The sequence below is a fragment of the Cricetulus griseus genome, chromosome 4, assembly GCF_003668045.3.
Source record: "Cricetulus griseus strain 17A/GY chromosome 4, alternate assembly CriGri-PICRH-1.0, whole genome shotgun sequence".
In the NCBI taxonomy this organism is placed as follows: domain Eukaryota; kingdom Metazoa; phylum Chordata; class Mammalia; order Rodentia; family Cricetidae; genus Cricetulus; species Cricetulus griseus.
This window is the reverse complement of record NC_048597.1, coordinates 207,664,698-207,689,418: the sequence shown is the minus strand read 5'-3', so window position 1 is coordinate 207,689,418 and position 24,721 is coordinate 207,664,698. Positions and strand designations below refer to the sequence as shown.

General features: G+C 43.0%; 2 protein-coding genes across 4 annotated transcripts in view; one reads left to right on the top strand and one right to left on the bottom strand.

Moving 5' to 3' along the window:
* Cep70 (centrosomal protein 70) overlaps window positions 1-3,914 on the bottom strand; it is a 44,850-nt gene extending 40,936 nt beyond the window's left edge. For all 3 annotated transcript variants that reach the window (XM_027414262.2, XM_027414264.2, XM_027414263.2), the window contains exons 1-3: window positions 3,818-3,914; window positions 2,118-2,219; window positions 900-1,022 (exon numbers count right to left, since the gene is read on the bottom strand). In XM_027414262.2, coding sequence (XP_027270063.1) covers window positions 900-1,022; window positions 2,118-2,126 — 132 coding nt within the window. In that variant the 5' untranslated portion in view covers window positions 2,127-2,219; window positions 3,818-3,914. The remainder of the gene's footprint in view (window positions 1-899; window positions 1,023-2,117; window positions 2,220-3,817) is intronic.
* Window positions 3,915-13,661: 9,747 nt separating this feature from the next.
* On the top strand, window positions 13,662-23,934 carry Faim (Fas apoptotic inhibitory molecule). Its single transcript, XM_027414757.1, has 4 exons — window positions 13,662-13,787; window positions 15,260-15,488; window positions 19,511-19,560; window positions 23,785-23,934. The coding sequence occupies exons 1-4, from the start codon at window positions 13,677-13,679 to the stop codon at window positions 23,932-23,934; spliced, it is 540 nt and encodes a 179-aa protein (XP_027270558.1). The 5' UTR covers window positions 13,662-13,676.
* The last annotated feature ends 787 nt before the right edge of the window (window positions 23,935-24,721 follow it).

The following is a 24,721-nucleotide window of genomic DNA, read 5'->3' as shown; positions in this document are numbered from 1 at the left end:
ATAAAATTGGGGAAGCTAAAGAAATAAAGATACTTGACAGTCTTTAACCCAGAATCCTTAAGTAATTTATCCATTTTTTAAAAGATTCATTTTTATTTATTCTGTCTGCATATATACCTGCAGGCCAGAAGAGGGCACCAGATTTCAGTATGGATGGCTGTGAGCCACCATATGGTTGCTGGGAATTGAACTCAGGACCTCTGGAAGAACATCGAGTGCTCTTAACTGCTGAGTCATCTCTCCAGCCCCAGGAGATTCATTTTTAATTACATGTACTTGTGTATGAGTTTGGGGGTCAGGCAGAGTGACGGATAGTATTTTCAGGTGAGTGTAACTACCTGGAACTGAACTTACAAGTAGTTGGGAGCTGTATGATGTGGGTGCTGGGACTAGAACTCAGGTCTACAAGAGCAGTATATACTCTTTTTTTGAGACAGGGTTTCTCTACATAACAGCCCAGGCTATCCTGGAACGAGTTCTATAGACCAGGCTGGCCTCAAACTCAGAGATCCGCCTGCCTCTGCCTCGTGAGTGCTGGGATTAAAGGTGTGCACCATCACTGTCAGCTCCAGCAGTATACCCTCTTAGCCACTGAGTCATCTCACAATCCCAACAAACAATCTTTTTAAAGTCAGAATTTCAGGCCAGAAAAAAGTTCAGTAAGTAAAAATGCTTGTCACCAAGCCTGACAATCCAAGTTTGGTCCTGAGACTCTCATGGTGGAAGAAGAAAATCTTAATTCCTGCAAGGTTTCCTTTGACCTCATGCACACCACATACAAAAATAAATAAATGCAAAAGAAAATGCAAAAAGAAAATATGTCAGAGTTTTCTATTTGTATACTTGTCATTCTTTTGTCATATACTTTGAGAAACAGTGACAAAATATTTTAAGCTTACCTGTTTTTCAATCAGGAGTTTGTCTGATAACTGATGGGTGTCCTGGGCTTTAGGGGCTGCTGGAGGCATCGTTTCTTTTGTAGACTCCAAAGTAGAGATGGGCAATAAAAAAATTTGAGTTCCCTAAGTGAAAAAAGGAGAAATTGCAATAGAAGTTTAAGAAGTCTGGGGAGATAGTTCAGCTGGTAGAGTGCCTGTCTACCATAAATACAGTGCTGCGTTCATCCTCCAAATCTACATAAAACTAGTGTGGTACACACCTATAATCCAAGGACTTGGGATGGGGAGGCAGGAGAAGCGGAACTTCAAAGACATTCTTAAATACCGAAGTTAAAGGAATTACATGTAGGGCCACACTCTCTTAGACAAAACCACCCCTATGTTCTTAGGTATATCCTATTTTTTCCTGAGTGCCTTTTTCCTTCTTAATCCTCATGCTTACACTCTATATTTACTGGGCATAGTGCCACACTTTTAATCCAAACCCTTAGGAGGCAGAAAAGAGGATCTCTGTGAGTTTAAGGCCTTCCTGGTCCACATAGTTAGTTCCAGGACAACTAGGGTTATATATGAGAATTGTTCAAGAGCACAGGTTAAAGAGTCATAGCTTAAGAGCTGTACCTGTAGCTGCTCAGGGTTGGCATTCTAAGGCTTTGAAAGTGTCGAGCCCTAAGCCTCTAGCCTCAAGACTTAGAGTCCAGGGCTCAAACTCAAGGCTATCAACACCAAGGAACTGCTTCTCCCTATCCAAGATTTCTATATAAGCTCCCAGCCAGCCACTTGAGACAGGTTTTTCAAATCATAACAGCAAAAAATGTTTAATGCAATACTAACCAAAAGAAAACTAGCATATAACCAAACTGCCTGGGGATTCTGCCACACAACCAGGGGATACTAATTCCTCTGTGCTTTGATTTCTTCATAGAAGAGCAGGAGGAGGAAAAGTACTTAGCTCACAAAAGTCCTGCAAAGATTGGAAGAATAAATACTCGAAGAGCATGGAGTATGCTAGCCTCACAGCATGACAGAGTCTCTATCTATTGAACTCATTGGACTTCCACTTTCTTATTGAGCTTTACTTACTGAGAATTATCAGGTAGTCAAAAGGAAAAAAAAAACATGTAAACGTATCTATCATCTAACACAATATCCAGTAAATTTTGTTTGCTATCTCCCTAAATTGGAAAAAAATAGAATCATCCATTATATCATACATACCTCAGTCATAGTGATTCCTGTTGCAGTTTACACCTGGTCATCCAATCTGATCTCAATAAAATGATCACCCAATGAGTCTCATGTCCAAAACTGGATCTTGATCTAGGTTTCAAAAAGATACAAGCCAAAGCCTTAAAATGTTCAGCCTGTTCACTAAAAATGATCTTGAGTTATAACAAGGCAGGAATCTATGGTGCAGATAACCATGGAATCAAAGCCTAAAAAAAACTGCAGCAATGCCGCCCGTTGGTGATGCATGCCTTTAATCCCAGCACTCAGGAGGCAGAGGCAGGCGGGTCTCTGTGAGTTCGAGGCCAGCCTGGTCTCCAGAGCGAGTGCCAGGATAGGCTCCAAAGCTACACAGAGAAACTCTGTCTCGAAGACAAAAATAAACGAAAAAAAAAAAAAAAAACTGCAGCAACAAGAATGGTCCAAAGCTCTCCATCAAAGAGCCTCCCCTTTTCTTTTTCTCTTATCCTTCCTCCCATTGCTTTGTTGAAACGTGCTGGATATCCAAATATACCATTCTGATTTGTGGCTTCAAGGGTGGTTATTTTTATTTGCACGTGTATTGAGAACACTCAAGTAAAACCAGGCAGAACGATACTCGCCTGCACCTGTGATCAACCTTCCCTCCAGTATTGAGTTACTGTTCTGCAAGTAAAAGGGGAGTTAGGCCTACAGATCATCATCATTCCATCCCAGATGACAAGAAAGGCCAGAATTGACCTGTCCTGGGCTGAAGAAAAAACTGCCAATAAAACGCCTTCCTACCCTGCCTCATCAACCAACACAGAAAGCAGCAAAAACTCTCATCAAATTCCTTTCCCAAGGGAAGCTGGGGGAGCAGGTGTATTGGAAAATTAAGACAAAAAGTCCACGCAACACAGAAGGCTGAAACCAACGTCTGCAGCGCTAAAAGGTACGGTTACAAACAGCTCAGTTGGTATAGGCAAGAAAGCTTGAGACACATCCCCTGAATCCACGGAAACGGGGAATTCTGTAATTCCAGCACTCCCGTGGGCAGATAGAAGGAGGATACTGCAGCTCTCCTCGCTAGTCCGAGTAGGATGCAGAAAAACAAAAGGCCTTCTCCCAAACAAGGTGGAAGGAAGGCAAGGACCTACACTTGAGGTTGTCCTCTGTTCTCTCTGGTTCATAGTAATGGGAACCTTGATTGGGCTTTATGGTATTTTTCACATTATAATCAACGTGGACTCTACATAAAGGCGGAGTTTCCCCGAATTTGCAATGTGTCTGACAGGAGAGAGAAAGAATCAATCCTCTACCCTTCCTCCCGAGATCTCGCACTGCGCTCCAAACCTCTGTCACCTGAGAGCTGGAGGAAAATCAGCCCCCAGGACCTACAACAAACCCCAAACCCAGCCGGTGCCACGTACGACTCTAAGCTCCAGTTTCCTGCCTCCTCTACCAGGTCGCTCCCCTTATTCACTCGAATAGGAGCCGGAGCTCGGGGGCTGAGTGGGAAGCGAGCTGCACAAAGTGTCAGGCGTAGGGTGGTCCACGCTCGCCCCCGCACGCGCGGTTCCCAGCTCGCACCTTAGCAGCCGGGGCGACTCCGCCCTGGAGGCCCTGGTCGGTCAGTGTAGACCTTCGGGAACCCCCAAAGAGGACACCTTCGGGCGTGCTCTTGAGAAGGGACCCCCGCGACGCCCTCGGGGACCCCAAGAGCCACTCACCTCAACCGCAGCAGCCTGCAGCTTGCAGCGCGCCCGCCCCTCCGCCTGAGCCCCGCCCCCTCGACCGTTGGCGCGGCCAGGCTGACCAATCGAGCCGAAGCAGTCGATGGCCTCCCCGCGGGGCGGGAGACCCATCCGGGAGCGCCAGGGAGGCGGGGTCCGCGCCGCGCTCTATTATTGGCCCCGCCCACGGAGGCGGGGCTTCCCACCCACACAGACTTGCGGGCGCAGGTCCTTCGTAGGCACTCTGACACCCCCGGGACGCCGGGTCGGGTAGACGCTCTGTCACCAACGTGGAGTCTCTTTGATCCGCGAGAAGCTAGAAATACACAGTGCGGTCGCAAGTGAAAGTGAGGCTCGGGCTGCCTCGCCATCACTGGATGGTTGCCCTCACTACAGCTCCTCCCAAGCCAGATCTGCGAGCTTTACCGGGAACTGTCTGCACGCTCTCCAGACCTGGCTAAGAAACTATATATAATGTGTATATAAATATACATATTTATATATATATTATATATTTATATATATTATATATGGACCACCATCAGCGTTTCTTGATGACATTTCATCTTCTCCTCAAACATTGTTAAATGTCTATTTACATGCCCGACTGAAAATGTGAGGTGGACTCCTGTTAGACACTGATAAGCGTGTTTAGTAAAGCGTTTGCAGCTACGGAGAGCAAAGGACGATTACGTGAGAGGGCACAGCCGTTTGAACGGCTGAAAAGCTTTGAAAACTTGATCTGCGGGCCTCCAGGTTAATTAAATCAGAATCTCTAGAGTGGGGGCCCACGTGTCCAGAGTCTGTAAGATTCCTCCAAGTGATTCTAATGTATAGCTAAGAGGGAGAAGTGCTCACTGAGATGTAATTAAGACCGGTTCTGAACCTGGCGGGGAACAGGAACTGGGGATATAATTCAGTTGGTAGAATGCCTAGCATGCACGAAGCCTTTGGGTTTGAGCCTCAACACCGCCTGAGACAGGCGTGGTGGCACATGCTTGTCATCCAAGTATTTAGGAGGGAGAGGCAGGAGATCAGGAGTACATACATAGCAAAAGTCAAGGCCACTGGAGCTACATGAGGCCTTGTCTCAAAGAAAAAGTAAAACTAGGGTCCCTCTCCACTAATAGAGGGTTAAGAAATCCAAAATATTTAAGAGAAAATCCACCTTCCATAAACCTGAATGAAGACCTCAAGTTTCTGGGATCTACCGTAGTTGTGCTTGCACCTTGTAGCCACGTGGTGTCGCTATTGACAACAGGCCTTTCTAAAAGGTCTGTGGAAATTCAAGTCCCATCAGGGCCTCCTTGGACCTAAGGCATCAACTAAGGTGACTCTCACCAGGAGGTCCAAGGGCCCAGCTCTTAAAGAATACTGCTCTCGAGCCTGGTGAAACCACTGTTGAGTCTGAACCATATCTGCTCTGGGCAAACAACTCCCTCTATCCTCCTCCTACTCCCATCCCCAAGCCTTTCTACATCAGGGTATTCACACTAACAAAGGCTGGCAGATTTTCATTTTCCACTCCCTAATGCGGTCTTACTTCTTGCCTTTTCCTGAACAATAGGGTGACTTTACCATCCTTCTGAGTCCAGCTGTTCTAATTGCATCCACAGGCTAAGCATCCCTGGGTTATAATTATTTCGGATGCCTGTAACAGAAAACCTAATTCAAACTGTCTTAAACAATAAAGCAATTGATTAGTTCACAAAACAGAAATCCCAGAGGCAGTGGACTTAAAGATTGGTTAATTAAGTGGTTCAATACGTTTCAAAGGGTCCAGTTGCTATTAGTCTGTGCTGTTGTAAACATGATAAATTCAAACTAAAATGAGTTTCCATCTGACATGAGGAGCAACCAGAACCACATACTTCCTCTTCCGTCAGAAACTTCTCGATTTTGCTTTTTGTTTGTTTTGTTGAGACAGATCTGCAGATACACCACGCCTCCTGACCAGTAATTGCTTAGGAGATGCACAAGCCTGAGTTCCAGAAAGGAAGCCGGCAGGAGGGCACCATAATTGTAAGTGGTTTCCAAAGTGGCAATGTTTCTTCCTCAAGTCCATAGCCAATATTGGGAGAAAGACAGGAAAAATTAAAATATCTGGGATCCGATATATTTTCCTTTTATTTTATTGTCCATTCTTAAAAAAAAATACATTGGAAAAAAATCAGTCAACCTGTTTCAAATGGAGGCCCCAAACAAAGCATATCCCATTGTGATGGAAGTATTTCCAGCTGCTCTTTTAAGGCAATAGCATCCGTGAGCACCTTGGTGAGAGGCAGCTTCTGAATCTGAAGAGCCCTTGAGTGCCTTCTGAGAAACAAGGAAGCAATCTGAGACTCAGAGCAAAGGCAAAAGCTCAATGATCCCCAACAAGAATGTTTTGTGTAAGTTCAAGACCTTTCATGGTGCTTTGTTCAGACATGATTTCCTGCCATATAGCCTGGCAGGTAAGAAATGACTGTTCTCCCCATGGGTGTCCTCCCTCTGTGGAACAGATACAAACAATTCTTCAAATCCAGTATACCAGAAACTATGGAGAGAGAGACAACAGCCAGCTGAGGAATCACAGGTCACCTTGTCCAATTCCAGTGCCAGTTTCAGTGTACCTTGGGGAATGAACCCCAAACATTAAGCCCAAGTTTTTCTTCAAGCACAATGTTTTTCTAGAAATGTGTTCTCTTAACATAAACATTTCAAATCCGATGTGCCTAACTCCAAATATAAAGCCTATAACTTCTAAAGGGCTTTTGGGTCCCTGTGTAAAATAGAATAAATATAATTACTGGGTTGTTGTAAGAACTAGAGGCATATAGCAAGAACTTCATAGATTGTTTTATTAGTCTTACAAAAGATAGCTAGATTCCTTGAGTTTTATGAGAAAATATTTTCCTTCACAAAGCTGTGAGCTGTGACCCCACTAGGGTTTCCTGGTTCTCCCAACTCAGAGTTGATTTTCAGAATTAAGGACTTGAGGAAAAGGAATTCAGAAGGGGACAACTAAGTATGGGGGGGGTCAGCCAAACTTGTCCCAGCTCTGGAAACTTCACCACCACCCCTCTTCATTCTTTCAGGAATCATTTATTTTGAATAAAAACATAACAAGGAAAAGGCTACAGTGAAGTCTTCCTCTTTAGGAATCTTTCAATGCAAAGCATTGCTCTTCTAGCAGAATCTCTGCAGCACAATTTGCTGAGGAATTCAGTCATATCACTTTCAAGATCTGTTACCTAATCAATAGGTCGTTTCCTCTGGTCAACTGTTTCTCTCCCAGACTGTACTTGCTTGGCACCTCGAAACTTTATCCACCATACCAATCCCAATGATGGAACAATCTTTCCTTACATTATCACCCATTGCAGAAATAAACTGTAAGATGGGACCTGTTCCCACTCCTATAACAAAATACCTTTGACTAGATAATCCCTAAACCACAGAAATTTGATGCTTTCTCTTCTGGCTGAGAAGTCCAAGACCAAAGTGCCCAAAGACTGGGAGTCTAGAGAGGGCTTGTTTTGCCCATTTCAAAGATGGTACCTTCTTCCTGCCTCCACGTGAAACCAAAGAAAACCTGAACAAATTCTTCATACCTAACCTGTTCTACATACTCTCAATTCCAGGCTTAACCTGCTTCATGTACTCCTGGCTGCCTGCTTTTAGCTGGTTTTACAAATCACCAGTTTCAGAGCTGACATTTGGGTCATTGTCATTGTTAAAGTTTGATCACGAATGCCCAAACTAGCCCTTAATCTCTTCTCTCCATGGCCTAGTCCATAAATATTCCTAAAACCTGTCTTCTCTGTGAGGGTTATAATCTTCACTGTCAGCTTGACTGAATTGAGAAATGCCTGGAGAATTAGTGAGGCAATTCTCGGTGTGATAATGGGTTCCAGAATAGATCATGAAGACTCTGACCTAACAAATGGAATAATCCCTTTATGATTCAGTCTATTATGGCTTTATCAGTAAGCGCTGGAAAGCAAGAAATGGAGCCTAGATGGAGGAAATAAGTCACTGGGAGCATGTCCTTTGATGCTGTCTTGCTCTGGCCTCTTCCTGTGCCCTCTTTTCTCTGCCTCCAGTCTGTTTTAACGTGAGCTGTCAGCTCTGCTTCCTGGGGACCAAGGTGTAAAGTGCTCCACCCATAGTATGTACTCACTCATAAGTGGATACCAGACATAAAGCAAAAGATACCCAGCCTACAATCCACAACCCCAGAGAAGCTAGAACCCTCTTCCAGAAACGGAAGTAGATGCAGAAATCTACAACTAACCATTGGGCCAAGTTCCTGGAGTAAGGAGTCAAGACCATGATGGGGAAACCCAAAGAATCAGCTGACCTGAGCTAGAGAGAGATCATTGACTCAGGTACCTGAATAAGACCGAACTAGACTCTCTGAATATAGGTAACAATGGTGCGGCTGGAGCAATCCATGAGGAATCCACTGGCAGTGGGTCCAATATCTAACTCCAATGCACAAACTGACTTAGTGGTGCCCATTCCATATGGAGAGATAACTTGCTCAGCCTAGACATGGGGGGTGGTGCCTTGGTCCTGCCTCAATGAGATGATAGGGCAGACTTAGTAGATTTCCTAGGGGGAGGCCTTACCCTCTCTGAGGAGCAGAAGTGTGTGTGGAGAGAGCCGGAGGAGGAACTGGGATCGGAATGTAAAAAATAAATTAATAAATTTTAAAAATGTTTTTGAAAGTGCTCCACCCACCATGCCAACCCTGCTGCCAACTATGGACTCCTGAGCCAAAGTCAACAGTCCTTCCTATAAATTGTATGTATCACTTTGGTCACTAACATACTTGAGGAGGCAGACGTAAAATTTGCCTCCTCATCTTCACACACCTCTAGAATCATCTCTCTTTGACAAAACCCATCTCGGTGATGGGCATATTTTGAGCCGAGCAGAACAGGACCTGGTTCCAAAACATACACCCAGTAGAAGAGGCAAATGGAACCTGTCACATTTCTTTTATAAAGGCACTAATCCCATTCATGAAGGCACAGCCCTTGTGACCTAATCACCTCCTAAAGGCCACACCTCTTAATACTTGGGTTGGAAGCCAGGTTTCAACACACAGATTTTGAAAGGACACCAGCACTAAGATGAGCATGGCTCTCAAATCTTCTAGGCCCTCAGAAGCCCTCAACATCTTCGAATGTCTCTATTCTGTTATTGGGCCTTCTGTCTGAGACCACTCGTTACTTTTGTAAGGTGGCTATCTAGGTTTGAAAAAAAAAAAAACATAAAAATCAGCTCCAAATATGCCAAAACATCTTCAGAATGTCCTACTCTCCTACAGTAATATTTTAGGGGTGGTATGTTCTGAGCTCTAGTACTACCCAAGCCTATTCTTCATTCAGATGTAATCCTAAGGTTGGGGAGGCTAAGGCAGGATGATCATGAATCCGAGCCAACCTGTGTTATAGTGAGTTACAAGCCACAATGGATTACACAGCAAGACTCAATTTTAAAAATTAAAAATAAATAAAAGACATTAGAAAAACAAAGCTGACAACAGTGGAAGTTTAGGAAAGGGATGAAAAGATGCATCGGAGCAGAGGGAAGAGTAATTGTCTAGCAACAAGTACCCTGCCTGCCTCCTTAAGGATGGGAATAAAGAGAAGGCAAAGGTTCTTCTTCAGAGATGAAAATCCACCTTAAGGAGTCCGAGTCTTTAAAGAAACAAAGGATGAACGCTGGAGAATTGCAAGTTTGAGATCTGTCTGGGTTACAGAGTGAGTTCAAGGCCAATGTAGGCGATTTATGAGACATCGAACATCGGCCCAATCTCCAGTATCACGATGGGGAGAAAAGGAGAGGGATGCCGGAAGGTGGTTTTTGAGAACCAATGTCACGAACAGATTTACCTTCCTCGGGCTTCAAAGCAGCACCGGTCCTAGGATTTTGCCCACTATCTTCACCCCAGCAACGGAGCCAGGCACCCTGTGAAGATGGCTCTTAGCAACGTTTGTTTTTGGGCGTTGCTCACAGGGTGGGACTTGATGATGTCTGGGGTATAGGCTGAGAAAAGCTGTGCAGAGAGCAAGGCATTAGAGTAGACAGCCACACCGGAAAGGTCAAGAACACAGGGCGGCAAGAGGCAGCCTGTACTGTTCCACGCGCATGCTCCCAGAGCTTCCAGTCCCCAAGCTGGCTGTAGGAACAAGGCTGTGCGGTCTAGAGTCAGACCCAGCACGCTGCTTTGCAAAGTGGTCCATAGGAAACAATTGCACAGGTGAGACCACAGCCCAGATTGCTGGACAGAAGACAGCTTAAAACCGTCCATCTATGGTGGCCATGCCCACCCCTCAGTAGCATCTGACCCTGGGGCCAGGAAACTTGCCTCCCTGTGGTTTTATGATACCCTACTCAAGAGGCTCCAGCAGTAGACAAAGCTTTGACCATCCCTCCCCACAAACCCTCCACCCCCACCCATTAACAAGACTTCTGCTGGTCCCCTTCCTTTTTCCAACTGGTCTCTGCTTTCACGCTTTGTTCTTTTTTGGTCTGTTTTGCTTTGGGTTTTTGTTTGTTTCTTTGTTTTAATTTAGTTTCGGCATGTAACATCCGCCTTTCTGGGTGTGGTTCCTGTGCCTCAGCATGTTGATTTTCAGTTCTATCCATCGTCCAGTAACAGCATGATTGCATTCTTCTTCATGGATAAATAATACTCCGCTGTGTTTATATAGACTTCGTTTTCTTTATCCATTTACATGTTGATTGGCACTTGGGCTTATTCCATATATTGGCTATTGCACAAAGTGCCCAAATAAATATGGGTGTATAGGTAGGTCTAGCATATGCTGAGTTAGAGTCCTTCAGGCATATAATTAGGTACACATAGTTTTTGTTATTTTGGTTTTTGTTTTGTTTTGTTTTTGAGGCCCTGGCATCTTGCTTCTCTGGCAGCTACATGGTGTCTCTTCTACCCACCGACCTTCCTTCTCTATCTTTTGTTTGGTATTCCCACCTAGGTATATTCTGCCTGGCCATTGGCTGAAACAGCTTTATTCATCAACCAATAATAGAAACACATATACATAGCATACAGAAGGACATTCCATATCAGTTCCCTCTCTCTCTCCCTTTCCCTCCCTCCCTCCTTATCCTCCCTCTCTCAGATAGTCTCAGTCTGTAGCCGGCCTGGCTAGCACTAATCATAAAGGTGTTCGGCACCAGGCCTGGCCCTATTAAATACTTTTTAGATCTTGTCTTTTGTTTTTTGGTTTTTTGTTTGTTTGTTTGTTTGTTTTGGTTTTTGAGACAGGGTTTCTCTGTGGCTTTGGAGGCTGTCCTGGAACTAGCTCTTGTAGACCAGGCTGGTCTCGAACTCACAGAGATCCGCCTGCCTCTGCCTCCCAAGTGCTGGGATTAAAAGCATGCACCACCCGATCTTGTCTTTTGATAATTGTCTAGTTTTCCCCTTTACAGGTTGGATTATTTGTTCTTTTAGATTGTTTTTGAAAACTTGATATATTCTGAATATTAATCCTCTGTTGGGTCAAGTTCTGATAAATATTCTCCCCAGTCTATATGCTGCCTCTTTCGCCTGCCGCATCATTTGCTGTGCAGAGCTTTTTAATAGCACAAAATTCCATTTGTCAATTCTTTTTAAAACTTTTACTTAGATTTCTTTTGCGTGTGAGTCTTTTGCCTGTATGTATGTCTGTGCACAGATGTTCATGCCTGGTGCCCACAGAAGTCAGAAGAGGGTATCAGATGGTTGTGAGATTCCATGTGAGTGCTGGGAATGAAATCCGGGTCCTCTGCAAGAGCAGCAAATGCTCTTAACTGCCTTGTGAGTGGCAGGATTCCAGGCATGCTGAACTTATGTCTTCTTTCTTGAGTTCATCAGTGACCCACTACATATTCAAGGCTGTATTTATGGTAGTCTTAAATACTTATGTGCATGTGTTAGCTCATGCCTGTAATCCCAGCATGTAGAGACTGAGTCAGGAAGAATGCTACATGGTAAATTCTAGGGCAGCCTGGGCTACAGAGTAAGATCTCGTCTCCAAAACGCATGTATATTGCTCATCTCCGTGTACTCCTGTAATTTCTGCAGTTGCCTTGCTGCTTATTCCTAGTTTTAGTCCATTGTAGTCTGATATAATAAAAAGAAATTACTTTAATTTTGTTGTATTTGTTAAGACTTGTGGCCTTAAAAAATGATATTTTAAAGAAATTCTAAGGGCTACTGAGAAGAAAATGTATTCCACACAGGCCCACACACACTTATGCACATGCAACACCATATGGACAAATCTTTTAAAAGATATGAAAAAAACAAAAGGTAAGCAAGATAAATAATAAAATGAAAACATAAAAGACTGAAAAAAAAAGAAAAACCAAGCCAGGAATGGCGGCTTCCAATTAGCTCAGGAAGCTGAGGCTAGCCTGGACTGTAAGTGAAACTTGTCTAGGAAACAAACAAACAAACAAACAAAAAACCCTGAAAGCAAGTGAGACAGACTACCTCAAACACTTACCCCGAAAAGTGATAGGGATTTGCCTTAGTAGAAGAGTGCTTGCCTGACATGCACAAGGCCCTTGTTGTTTTAATTATTATATTTTAAAGGGGGTGGGGCCTAAAATATACTTGAAATAAATGCACTTAAAGGATGGACTTTAGAAAAAAAATTTTGAAGGGTGACAAACAACAGCTTCCTTTTGGTCCTGTATTATTGGCATCAGCCAGGGGAAAGGGTAGTGGGTTACAGCTGGACTCTTTTTTCGTTCCTGGTGTTAAAACTGGTGTGCTGGGGATAGTACAGGTCAGGATGGATTCCTTCCTTCCTGTACCTGAAGCCACTTGTAGTCCCAGTCAACTTTGTGGCCAGTGAGTCAGGTAGGTTCCCAAAGGCCTCTTAGTTGCTCATTCCCGAGTAGCAGTGTATCTGAATGTAGAAGAAACAAACAGAACACTGGGATATGCGCAGGACAGAGGACACTGAGAGAACCTAGCACTCCTCCTGTTTTAAGGTCTGCAGATCCCACTCAACAGGAGCCAGGGCACTTGGGCTGGGCTTGGAGCATTCTTCCCTCTCATGCGTGGTAGGGAGGCTGTACCAGATGCCAAGCAACAGTCTCAGGGATGTCACTCCGCACAGTAATTTTAGGTCTTCCCTGCCATGGAGGGCAGGGCCATCAGCTACTACATCAGTCATCACCAACACACTACTACTTTTCAGTGAATCCACTGACTGTGCTATGTTGTGGTTTGGTTTGGTTGATTTGGTTTACACTGGGTCTCTGGTGGTGTCACTGTATCAGAAGATGATCTTGAACTCCTGATATCCTCCCGCCTCTACCTCCCAAATGCTGGAATTGCAGGTATGTGCCACCATGGCTACCTAGGACAGTATCCTTTGAAAACAGGTTCAAATAAACAGTGACTTGAAAAGCTGAAGCCTGACATTTATAGGGAAAGTCCATGGCTTTGAACAAATAAAGAACACAGCCACTGCAGAGCCCACAAAACCACAGACTCATGTTTTTGTTTTTGTTTTTTAATGATCTGTGAACAAGTGTGTTGGTGTGTGTATTATGAAGCAAGTGTGGAAGACAGAGGACAACTTTGTGGAGTCATTTCTCTCCTTCCACACTTACGTGGATCAAACTCCGATCATCAGGCTTGCAAAGTAAGTTGACGCCAGCCTGAAATACACAGCACCCTGTCCAAAAAAAAAAAAAAAAAAAAAAAAAAGCAAAGAAAAAGAAATCATCTAATCATCTGTTATTTTCATCTTGAGAGGATTAATTGGATATTCGTTACTGTTTTAGCCCATTTTAATGGTTTCATCTTTATTTCCTTTGCCCTCTTTATAGCCTGGGGAAAATGACAGACATTGTAGCTATTTGGGATGTTATTTTAAGTGATGGAGCCCACAAGATTGAATTTGAACATGGGACCACATCAGGAAAACGAGTTGTATATGTGGATGGGAAGGTAGGAAAACGTAATGTGACCTTTAAAATATGCCACAGAGAAGCTCACGTTCCTTCATCTCTCCCTCTCTCCCTCCCTCTCTCTTTGAGACAGGGTCTCTCTCTGGGTGTCCTGTAACTTGCTACATAGACAAGACTGGTCTAGACCTCATAGAGAACCTCCTGTCTCTGTCTCCCCAGTGATGGAAGTAAAAGCATGCAAGACTACCCCAGCTTGCTTTCCTAAGCATTTCTATTTATTTATTTATTTATTTGTATGTGTAAGGGTGTTTCGCCTTATGCATGCATGTGTACCACATGTGTGTCTGGGGTCCTCTGAGGACACAAGAGGGTATCAGATCCCCTGAGCCTGCAATTATAGACAGTTGTGAGCCACCGTGTGGGTGATGGGTATTGAACTTGGGTCCTTAGGAAGAGCAGCCAGTGCTCTTAACCTCTGAGCCATGTCTCTAGCCCTGAAGCTTGGTTTTATCAGCATAGCATCTCCACATATAAAGTCAGGGCTTTTTTTCTCACAATGGTTATTCTTTTTCATCTATTTTTTTTCTGTATAAAGCAATCTAGTGAAGTTACAGAAGAATAATTACATAAAAGAACATGAAATCTTCACAGAGAAACCCTGTCTCAACTACAAACAACAAGAATATGAAATCTGGTATTTAAATTTAAAACGACTTTGAATTTTCAAACAGGGTCTAAGTAGCCCAGGCTGGCCTCAAAGTCACAGAGATCTACCTTCATCTGTCTCCCAAGGGCTGGGATTAAAGTTATGTGCCTCCACATATAGAAAAATGATTTTTAAGAAAAATCTTGATATAATGAATTCATAAAGCACAAATAACATTGGATTTTAATCACTGTCTTAGTGTTTTATCGTTGTGAAGAGGCATCATGACCAAGACAACTATTATAAAAGAAAGTGTTTAATTAGAGATTGCTTATAATATCAGAAGTTTAGTCCATTGTCAACATGGCAGGAAGCATGGCAGAAATGGTGCTAGAGAAGGAGCTGAGATCCACAGGCAGCAGGAAGAGAGAGTGAACCACTGGGCCTGGCATGGGCTTTCGAAACCTCAAAGCCCCACCCCCAGTGATTATACTTCCTTCAACAAGACAACACTTGCTAATTCTTCTAATCTTTTCAAATAGCACCACTCCGTGGGGCACCAAACTTTGAAATATATGAGCCTATGGGGGCCATTCTTATTCAAACCATCACAATCAAGCAGGCAGTGGTGGCACACACCTTTAGTCCCAGCACTTGGGAGGCAGAGGCGGGTGGATCTCTGTGAGTTTGAAGCCAACCTGATCTACAAATCAAATTCCAGGACAGCCAGGACCGTCCTACAGAGAAACCCTGTCTCGAAAAACAAAAACAAACAAACAAGCACCTTGACGTTTTTATTTCTTAAATGTTAAATATTAAAATTCCCTCCATTTGTACGTTTTAACCTATTCTATTTTATCATCTAGGAAGAGATAAGAAAGGACTGGATGTTCAATTTAGTGGGCAAAGAAACCTTCTTCGTTGGAGCAAGAAAAACCAAAGCCGCCATACGTATACTGTCTGGCAAAGGTTTTGTTTTTAAATATATCCTGGAAATTGAGGGGAAAAGCTTCAGGAAGTATGTGGAGAATAGATCAAAGACCACCAACACCTGGATACTGCGCTTGGACGGCAAGAACTTTAGAATTGTTTTGGGTGAGTCAGGGCTGTTTGTGAGGAATGGGATGGATTTTTTAAAAAAGATTTATTTATTTATTATGCATACAGTGTTCTGCCTGCATGTATCCCTGCACACACCAGAAGAGGGGACCAGATCTCATTGCAGATGGTTGTGAGTTATCATGTGGGTGCTGGGAATTGAACTCAGGACCCCTGGAAAACAGCCAGTGCTGTTAACTTCTAAGCCATCTCTCCAGCCCCCAGATTTTTTTTAATTAAAAATTCATAAGATATATTCTGCAGTATATTCTGGTCACGGTTTCCCCTCCCCCATCTTATCCCAGAGCCTCCCCACCTTGCCACCCACCCAACTCCATGCTTTCTTTATCTCTTTAGAAAACAAACAGGTATTTTTTTTTTTTAGAAAAAGCACACAAAGCAGAATATAAAATTGGAAAAATCAAAAGAAACACACACACAGACACACAAACAAAATCAGTAAGAACACAAAATTGGAAACCATAATATACAAGCCAAAAAAAAAAAAAAAGCCTGTAAGATTTAAAAAAAAAATGAGAGAAAGAAATATGAGGCAGCAAATCTATAAAAACACTACTGAGTGTGTTTTGTGTTGGTCACCTAGTGCTGGGTATGGGGCCTATCCATAAGTGTGGTTTATATAGCCAGTGAGACTCCATTGGGAGAAGACTGATTTTTTTTTTTCTTTGCAAGTAGTTGTCAGTTGGAAATCACTTCCTGTTTAGGGAATGGGACATTGTGTTCACTTCCCCTTCTCAGTTCTGTAACCCCATCTGGTTTACAATAGGGTATGCAATCCATATTAGATTTTTTTATAGCGATTATTTAATTGTTTCCTCCAAAGAGTTAAGTGGGGGGTTTGAAAAAATTCAAGAGTCATGTTTTCCTCATGCATCCATGTGAGCAGGTCACCATTCAATATTCCATCAACCCTCATAAAAACAAAAATCAGAACAAAACTCAACACATACACACAGGCGGTAGTGCTTACGTATATATGTACACATGCAATTATATTTGTACCTGTATGCTTGGGTGCTCAGAAATGCTGAAATGGGGTTGCAAATAGATGGGAAACTGTTGGATGTCAGCAGAGAGGTAACCCCCCTTGCAGGCAAGATCCATTTGCATTTCTATGGACAAAAGTTAGTTTCAGTACTATCATTAGTATACAATTGTGAACCATCTCCAAGCTACAAGGTGGAGGCAGCAGTAAAGGGGATTCGAGCACAGAACAGCAAGAACCAGGACCAGAGCGGTGGCTCGGCAGTTAAGAGCACACACTGCTCTCTCGGAGCTTAGATCCCAGCACCCACATCTGGTAGCTCACAACCACCTGTACCTCCAGCTCTAGGGATACACCACCCTCATCTGGCTTCTGAGGGTACTTTACTCATGCGACATACAAATACACATAATGAAAAACATTTTTAAATCTTTAAAAAGAAAATAACATCCAGGCCTGGTGGTGCACCTTTAATCCCAGCACTCAGGAGGCAGAGGCAGGAGGATCTCTGTGAGTTCAAAGCCAGGTTGGTATACATAGAGAGTTCCAGGACACCCAGGTCGTATCTTGAGAAATAAAAAAGTTTTAAAAGTTATTTAAAGTTATTAATAAGGTAAGCTTTCTTTGTAGGTGATGAGTATATGGCTTCATTAGATGAGAACCATAAATTCCAGCTGAAGGATTTTTTAAAAAATGTTATCCTATTTTCTTTCCTGTTGTGAAAAAAACTGTGACCGAAAGCCACATGAGGAAGTAAGGGTTTCTTTTAGCTTGCAGGTACAGTCTACCTTGAGAAAAGTCATGCCAAGAACTCAAGACAGGACCGTAGAGGGTAGGAATCATGGAAGAACACAGCTTGCAGGCTTGCTCCCTCAGATCCTTTCTTCCACTTGTACCAAAAAGCAAGACATTCTGTCACAGACATGGCCATAGGCCAGTCTGACCTAGGAAATTCTTTAACTGAGGCTCCCTCAGATGACTAAGGTTATGTCAACTTGGCAGCTGACGCTAACTAGGACAAATGTTTATATGTCATCTGTATTGTGTGTATGATGTATGTGTAACACGTGTACATTGTGTGTGAGCACTCTATGCTGCCATGTAGAGGTCAGAGGACAACCTCAGCTATTGAGCCTGGCCTTCCACCTTATTTGAGACACGTCTCTTTATTGTTTGCTACTGATACAGCAGGTAAGACAGTCCGAAAGCTTTAGGAGATTCTCCTGGCTCTGACTTCCATCTTACCATAGAAAGATGGAGATTACAGGTCCAAGACACCCATGGGAGCTTTATGTGGGTTCCAGGGATTCCAACTCCTGTTCTCATGCTTGCCTGGCAATTGTTTTGCTTGCTGATCCTTCTCTCCCACCCAGTGGGTTTTTTAAAACTAGCCTCCTCACTTCTAGTTAGCCTTACTACTTCCTGCTCCCATTGCTAAATCAAATTTGTTACAGTCATGTTAATTCTCTGACTCATTTATTTAATAATATTTATTAACTATCTCAAAAATAACAGTGTACCAGAATCAGGTACTGAGAATACAGAAATGTCCAGGCCTTTCCATTCTGTTGTGAATTTGAATGCTAACTGATAGCTTTTATTAGTTGATTTTTAAAAAACTTTTAGATTAGCATACAAAATATTAGATATCATTGTGACTTTTTGTTTGTTTGTTTGGTTTGGATTTTTTGTTTGTTTGTTTGTTTGGTTTGTTTGTTTGGCTTTGAGATAGGGTTTCCCTGGATAACAAGCCTGGCTGTCCAGGAACTCACTATGTAGACCAGGCTGGCCTTGAACTCACAGACCTCTGTCTGCCTCTGCCTCCCCAATACTGGGATTAAAAGTGTGTGCCATCACCATGACCTGGCTGAACAAAGTGACTTTTTAAAAAGCTTATTTATTCTTTTTTATTTTATGTTTATGTGTGAGTAACTATGTATGTATGTATGTATGTATGTATGTATGTATGTGTGTGTTTCTTGCATGCCTGGTGCCTGTTGAGACCAGAAGAGGACACCAGATCTCCTGGAACTAGAGTTATAAGCCACTATGTGGGTGCTGGGCAATAAACCTGGGTACTCTACAATAGCAGCAAGTATTCTTAACTTCTCTTCAGTGCCCCACCCCTACCCCTTTGAGGCAGGGTCCCACTGTATAGTCCTGACTGACTTCAAACTCATAGAGATTTAAGAGATTCAAACTGGTCTCTGGCTGGGTGGTGGTGGCACAGACCTTTAATCCCAGCACTTGGGAGGCAGAGGCAGGTGAATCTCTGTAAGTTCTAGACCAGCCTGGTCTACAAAGTGAGTTCCAGGACAGGCTCCAAAGCTGCAGAGAAACCCTGTCTCAAAAAAAACAAAACAACAACAAAAACAACAACAACAACAAATCAAACTGGTCTCTACCTCCCAAGTGCTGGGATTAAAGGCATGCATTAACAAAGCAGCTTTTTTATTTATTTAATGAAAAAAGTTTATTGAGCCTATAATCATACTACTAAAGAGTTTGAAGTAGAAGTATTGACTGCAAGTTCAAGGTCGGCTTGATCTACATAGTGAGCTCCAGGAAGCCTATACTACAGAGTAAATGGAGGGGAGGGGGAGGGATGTCCTGGAAATGTAGTTCATTTGGCAGAGTACATGCCTAGAGTTCAGGGAGCCCCAAGTTCTACCACACACATTAATAAACCTTTATTATTGTACATGGCTGTAATCTCAGAGAGGTATAGACAAGAGGATCTGAATTTCAAAGTCATCATCCAGCCCTTCCTTGCCTCCTGAGAGCTGGAGTTACAGGCACGTACCATCATACCCAGGTTTTTCTTATTTGGGTTATATAGTTGGGGGGGGCAGAATCTGACACCCTCTTCTGGCCTCTGTGGGCACTTGGCACACAAGTGGCACACACAGACATATGTGCAAGCAGAACACCCTTACGCATACAAATGAAAACAAATACAAAAAGTTAACTTTGAATGCAGAATTATAACATTTAAATGTTATTACTTTTACAGAAAAAAACACTATGGATATATGGTGCAACGGTAAAATAATAGAGTCAGCGGTAAGTCAGCCTTTATCTCTTCCTAGTGCATGCGTATAAGTGACTGCATTTCCTCATTCTAAAACTTCTTTTGTCCTGTGTAGCCTAGGCTAACCTCAAATTCAATCCTCTTGCCTCAGCCTACTCAATATTGGGGTTGCAAGTGGGAACCACCACAACTGAGCTCTGTGTCTGGTGATTATATAATTAACCAAGGTAATCTTAGTAAAACCAAAAAGCATAGGAATTGTCTTTTACTCCAAGTTCTGAAAAATCTTTGCCAGACATTCCCTGGGGCTATTGGAGACTATCTGCAGTCTAAGCTGGCACAGCCACACACTCCACCTTGCCTCTCCTGGCTAGACTTTTACCCTGAGCCATGTTCACATTAAAAAGTTCCTTCCCCAAGAGCTGCTGTCTTCCTGGATTTGCTCCTCTAGAAATCAAGTGTAGCCTTCCCCTAGAAGCTGATTATATGAGAACTCTAGCTTTCAGACCTCTGTCAATGCTGCTGCAGGAAGATCACACGTGGGCAGGAACGCTTTGCACATATCCTCAGAACCACAGGGTACTTTCCTAAAAGTAAGGACTTCTTTGTTGTTGTTTGGTATTTATTTATTTATTTATTTATTTATTTATTTATTTATTTTGAGACAGGGTTTCTCTGTGGCTTTGGAGGCTGTCCTGGAACTAGCTCTTGTAGACCAGGTTGGTCTCGACTTCACAGAGATCCACCTGCCTCTGCCTCCTGAGTGCTGGGATTAAAGGCATGCGCCACCAACGCCCGGCTGTTGTTTGATTTTTAAAGACGTAGTGATGTTCACAGTGTCAGATGACATGAAGGTAAACAGCAAAGGGCATTGTCACAAAAGCCAGAAGACAGGTGGAATTTGTAAACTAGTATTGTCAAGGTAGGAGAGAAGACACTCCCCACACACAGATGCCAAGCATCCTGCAAAAGCCATGCAGGCTTTGCCCTCAGGGATTGGGATCCTTGTGACTTGGAGGGAAACGAATATAGGAGTGAATTTCAAACAGAAATGAATTAACATGGTGGCACAGGGAATGCGGGACCAGGAGCTGAAGTCACTGGGAAGAAACTCTGTGTCTTGGGGTCTTCTGGAAGTGTTGTCCCTACTGCCCATGTTTGTGCTCTAGGGAGGAAGGCCCAGGTTGGCAATGGTGAGCAGCTAGCTCTCTGCTCTGCTCTTGTTGGAGAGTGTAGTTGCTCCCATTACAGGTGTAGGAAGGCGAGTTAAGGCGCTGAGAAGAAAGGTTGCTTTGGGGGTAACTACTCAGTTGATCACCTCGAATCTACTCGATCTCATAACTGCCTGTCTGAGGAGGTAGGAATCCAGTTACAAAGATGGATGCATTTTCATTTCTTTTGGGAGAAGGGGGTAGGAGGTTCTAGACAGGGTTTCTCTGTAGCTTTGGAGTCTGCCCTGGAACTCACTCTAGATCAGACTGGCTTCAAACTCACAGAGATCTGCCTTCCTCTGCCTCCCAAGTGCTGGGATAAGGGCGTGCGCCACCAATGCCCTGCAGGTTATTTTCATTTCTTAAGCCTGGCAGATGTAACCTAGTCTCCTGGGCTTTGTCTCTGAGGGACATTCCCTGGAATAAACCTGCTGAGAGAAGCCTTCTTATGCAGAGGTCCAGAGAGCTCTGCAGGCTGTAAGGCACCTGTAGAAAAGCAGTCATTACCATGCATGTGGTCAGGTACCTACTGTGTGCTAACTATACCAGACCTAGTGTTCATTCTTCTCCGTGTAAGTCTCTAGGTAGTCAGCACTTTGCAACCACATTTCCTCCACTCTCAAGGTTTCTCTAGAACAACTGAAAAGAAGGTTGTTTTATGGCATTAAGGATGTGTTTTTAAGAGCTGGGCCTGCAGTGCTTGAGTACAGCACTCACCTAACACATGTGAGCTTCAGGGTTCCATACCTCCCACTGAGGGAAAAGCGGTTTTAAATAAGGTAAAAATCATGTTCGCCCCTCCATGTCTTTGTTCCTTACTAACTGACAGGAAACCGGTGTGGAAAACAGTCCTTTGTAATCCAGTTGTCTCCTCCTGGTAACTATAGGCTGGCTGCAGAGCAGAGAGGATACTGAGCTAGCTAACCCAGCAGCCTATCCCAGTATGTACATCCCTGCAACAAAATGCTCCAGTTGCCTGCTGGTTTCTCCTTTGCATTTTTTTTTATGGGGTTTTCAAGACAGGGTTTCTCTGTGGCTTTGGAGGTTTTCCTGGAACTAGCTCTTGTAGACCAGGCTGGTCTTGAACTCACAGAGATCCGCCTGTCTCTGCCTCCTGAGTGCTGGGTATAAGCCACCACGACCCGACTCTCCTTTGCATTTTGATCCCTAAGAAGTATCACCAAAATTATGCTTGTCAAGTAGCCAAGAAGCAATTTACAGGGATTGTGCCTTCAAAGGCTTTTCCAAAGCTCAGTCAGTATAAATGGGGCAGAGATCTCTGCACTCAAAGATGTGGGTGAGTCAATGTTCAGTACATATCTCTTCCCTTCAAGAGCTCTATCTGCTTGGCCTCTGTTATGCTCATAGTCAAGGAGTGTGGATGGGGGTGGAGGAGGGTGCGTGTGTATTTTGTTTGTTTGATTTTTCAGTGCTGAGACCAAACACAGTGTGTTATGACTGCTAAGTGAGCTCCCAGCCTGTCTACAGACAAGTGTCAAGGCATTGGTTATGGTTTCATTGATTTCCATCTACCCTGTAAGGCCTCCTCAACCTTCCTAATGCTTTAGCCCCTTTTTTTTTTTAAGATTTTATTTATTTATTATGTATACAGTCTTCTGCCCGCATGCCAGCAGAGAGCACCAGATCTCATTAAAGGTGGTTGTGAGCCACCATGTGGTTGCCGGGAATTGAACTCAGGACCTCTGGAAGAACAGTCAGTGCTCTTAACCACTGAGCCATCTCTCCAGCCCCATTTATTTATTTATTTATTTATTTATTTAGCTTCAGCCCTTTAAATGCATTTCCTCAAATGGTGCTGACCACCAACCATAAAATTATTTCTGTTGCTACTTCATAACCATAGAATAGGATTCTATTTCAAAAAACAAAACAAAACAAAACAAACAAAAAAAAGGAAAGGTGTAGCACGATAAATAAAAGACCTAGAGACAGATTTTGAGGTTCAAGCTTCAAACTGAAGATCAGAAAAGCAAAGCAGCCAAGCCAGTAGATCTTACCTCTACCAAGCTGAAATAGCAATCCTGTCTCCACGAATCCTCAGAGGCAAAAGCTCTTCCTGTCTCCTCTTGCTTATACTCCTTTCTCTGCCCAGCCATATCACTCCTGTCTCCACCTCCCTAGTGTTGGGATTAAAGGTGTGTGATCCCAAGTGCTGAGATCATCTTTGTGTGAGCTATTTTTTTTTTTTTTTTTTTTTATGACTGGAGCAAGCCGGTGTTGTCATTGTGACTTTGAACTAACAGAGATCCATGTACCTCTTAATCTTGAGTTCTGGGATTAAAGGTGTGGAGCGCCACTGCTTGGTCTCTATAGCTTGAGGCTGACTTTGCTTTCTGAATCGTCATGCAAGCTTTAACAAATCATAAATAATACATCACCACAGAAGGAATTATAATTTAACATGTAATCAACAAAGGAATTTATTAGTGAGTTATATACATTTATAGGTTTCAGATCAGGTATAGTTTCAGATCAGGTATGTATTTTAAACTTAAGGTATGGATTTCATTTCTAAGTAGACACATTTCAAGTACTCAATAAATTTAGTGGTCTGGTTTTCATTACTAAGCGTGTATTTTATTACAAATTACCTTATAACCCAAAGGAAGCAGAATTTTGAAGTGGTTGAGAGTAGTCTCCTTGAAGAGTGGCACTTTCAAGTCATCTGCCTCTGTTTTCTTGTCTGTCAAGTGGACATACTTTTATGGTGATCATTGTAATGATAAAATTAAGTGGAGGCAAGAGGATCAGGAGATTAATGCAGTGAGCTCTGGCTTAACGTAAACTTGGCTACACAGTAATATTTCAAAAATCAAAATAATTAATGAATATGAGGAAAGGAAGAAACTCAGTTTGTAACAGAATCATAAAGGTATGTAAACACAAACTTCAAACTCTGAGTCTGCAACCCTTAACATTTTACAAACGTATTATTTCATTATACCACCAGTACTTTTTAGATGATGCTAGTGCCCCGACAGAGAGATTTCTGGACCACTGATGCTTCCTCCCTTGCTGTCCTAGGGCGAGTTTGTAGATGATGGAACTGAAACACACTTCAGTGTTGGGAACCATGACTGTTACATAAAAGCTGTCAGCAGCGGGAAGAGAAGAGAAGGGATTATCCACACACTCATTGTGGATAACAGAGAGATCCCAGAGATTATCCAGTGACTGCTTGTTAGTGGGTTCTGAGCTGAAGAGGAGACATCAGGACTTGCTAATGGCTGTGGTAATTAAATGGGTTCACTGTATACATATCAGTAAATTTAGTCTGAAATGTTTTTATCTTTATCTTTTGTTACTTGAAACTGTAATATTCCAATGGTCAGAAAAAATACACGGAATCTTAAAAGTTACAGTTTTAAAATTTTTATTTCTATTGTATTTGAATACATGCTTGCATACCACAATGCATGTATGGAGGTCAGAGAACAGCTATCTGGAGTTGGTTCTCTCCTCCACCATGTGGGTTCTGAGGGTTGAACTTAGGTTGTCAGGCTCAGCAGCAAGTTTCCCATAACTGAGGCCCCATACTTCATCTTTTAAGTGATGTAAACATGTTTTAAATTTAAATGGAAAATAATAAAGAGATCTAAATGAAAGACATTGCACATCAGTAATCTTCACTGGAGTGTGCCTTGTAAAATAAAACCTATGTTGTACCCCATGTGTTTCTAAAATGAACTTGTCTGTGTACCTTTTCTCCTGTGTAGACAGGTTGCTTCAACATTAAAGCAGGTGGTTCATAATGATATGTCCAGGGGTTTGTTGTTGTTCTGATTTTTAAAAACAGATTTTCTCTTTGTAGCCCTGGTTGTCCTGAAACTCACTCTGTAGACAAGGCTGGCCTCAAACTCAGAGAGTCCCCTGCCTCTGTTTCTTACATGTCGAGATTAAGGGTGTATGCCACCACCGCCTGGCTGATATATCCAATTTAACTGGAAAAGATGTCATTTTC

What these genes read in the sequence shown, in the direction of transcription:
- Faim (XM_027414757.1), top strand. Translation starts at nt 13,677, where the DNA reads ATGACAGACATTGTAGCTATTTGGGATGTTATTTTAAGTGATGGAGCC. An exon ending in GAACTTTAGAATTGTTTTGG is followed by an intron (nt 15,489 to 19,510) that starts GTGAGTCAGGGC and finishes TTACTTTTACAG; the next exon opens with AAAAAAACACTATGGATATA. An exon ending in GTAAAATAATAGAGTCAGCG is followed by an intron (nt 19,561 to 23,784) that starts GTAAGTCAGCCT and finishes TTGCTGTCCTAG; the next exon opens with GGCGAGTTTGTAGATGATGG.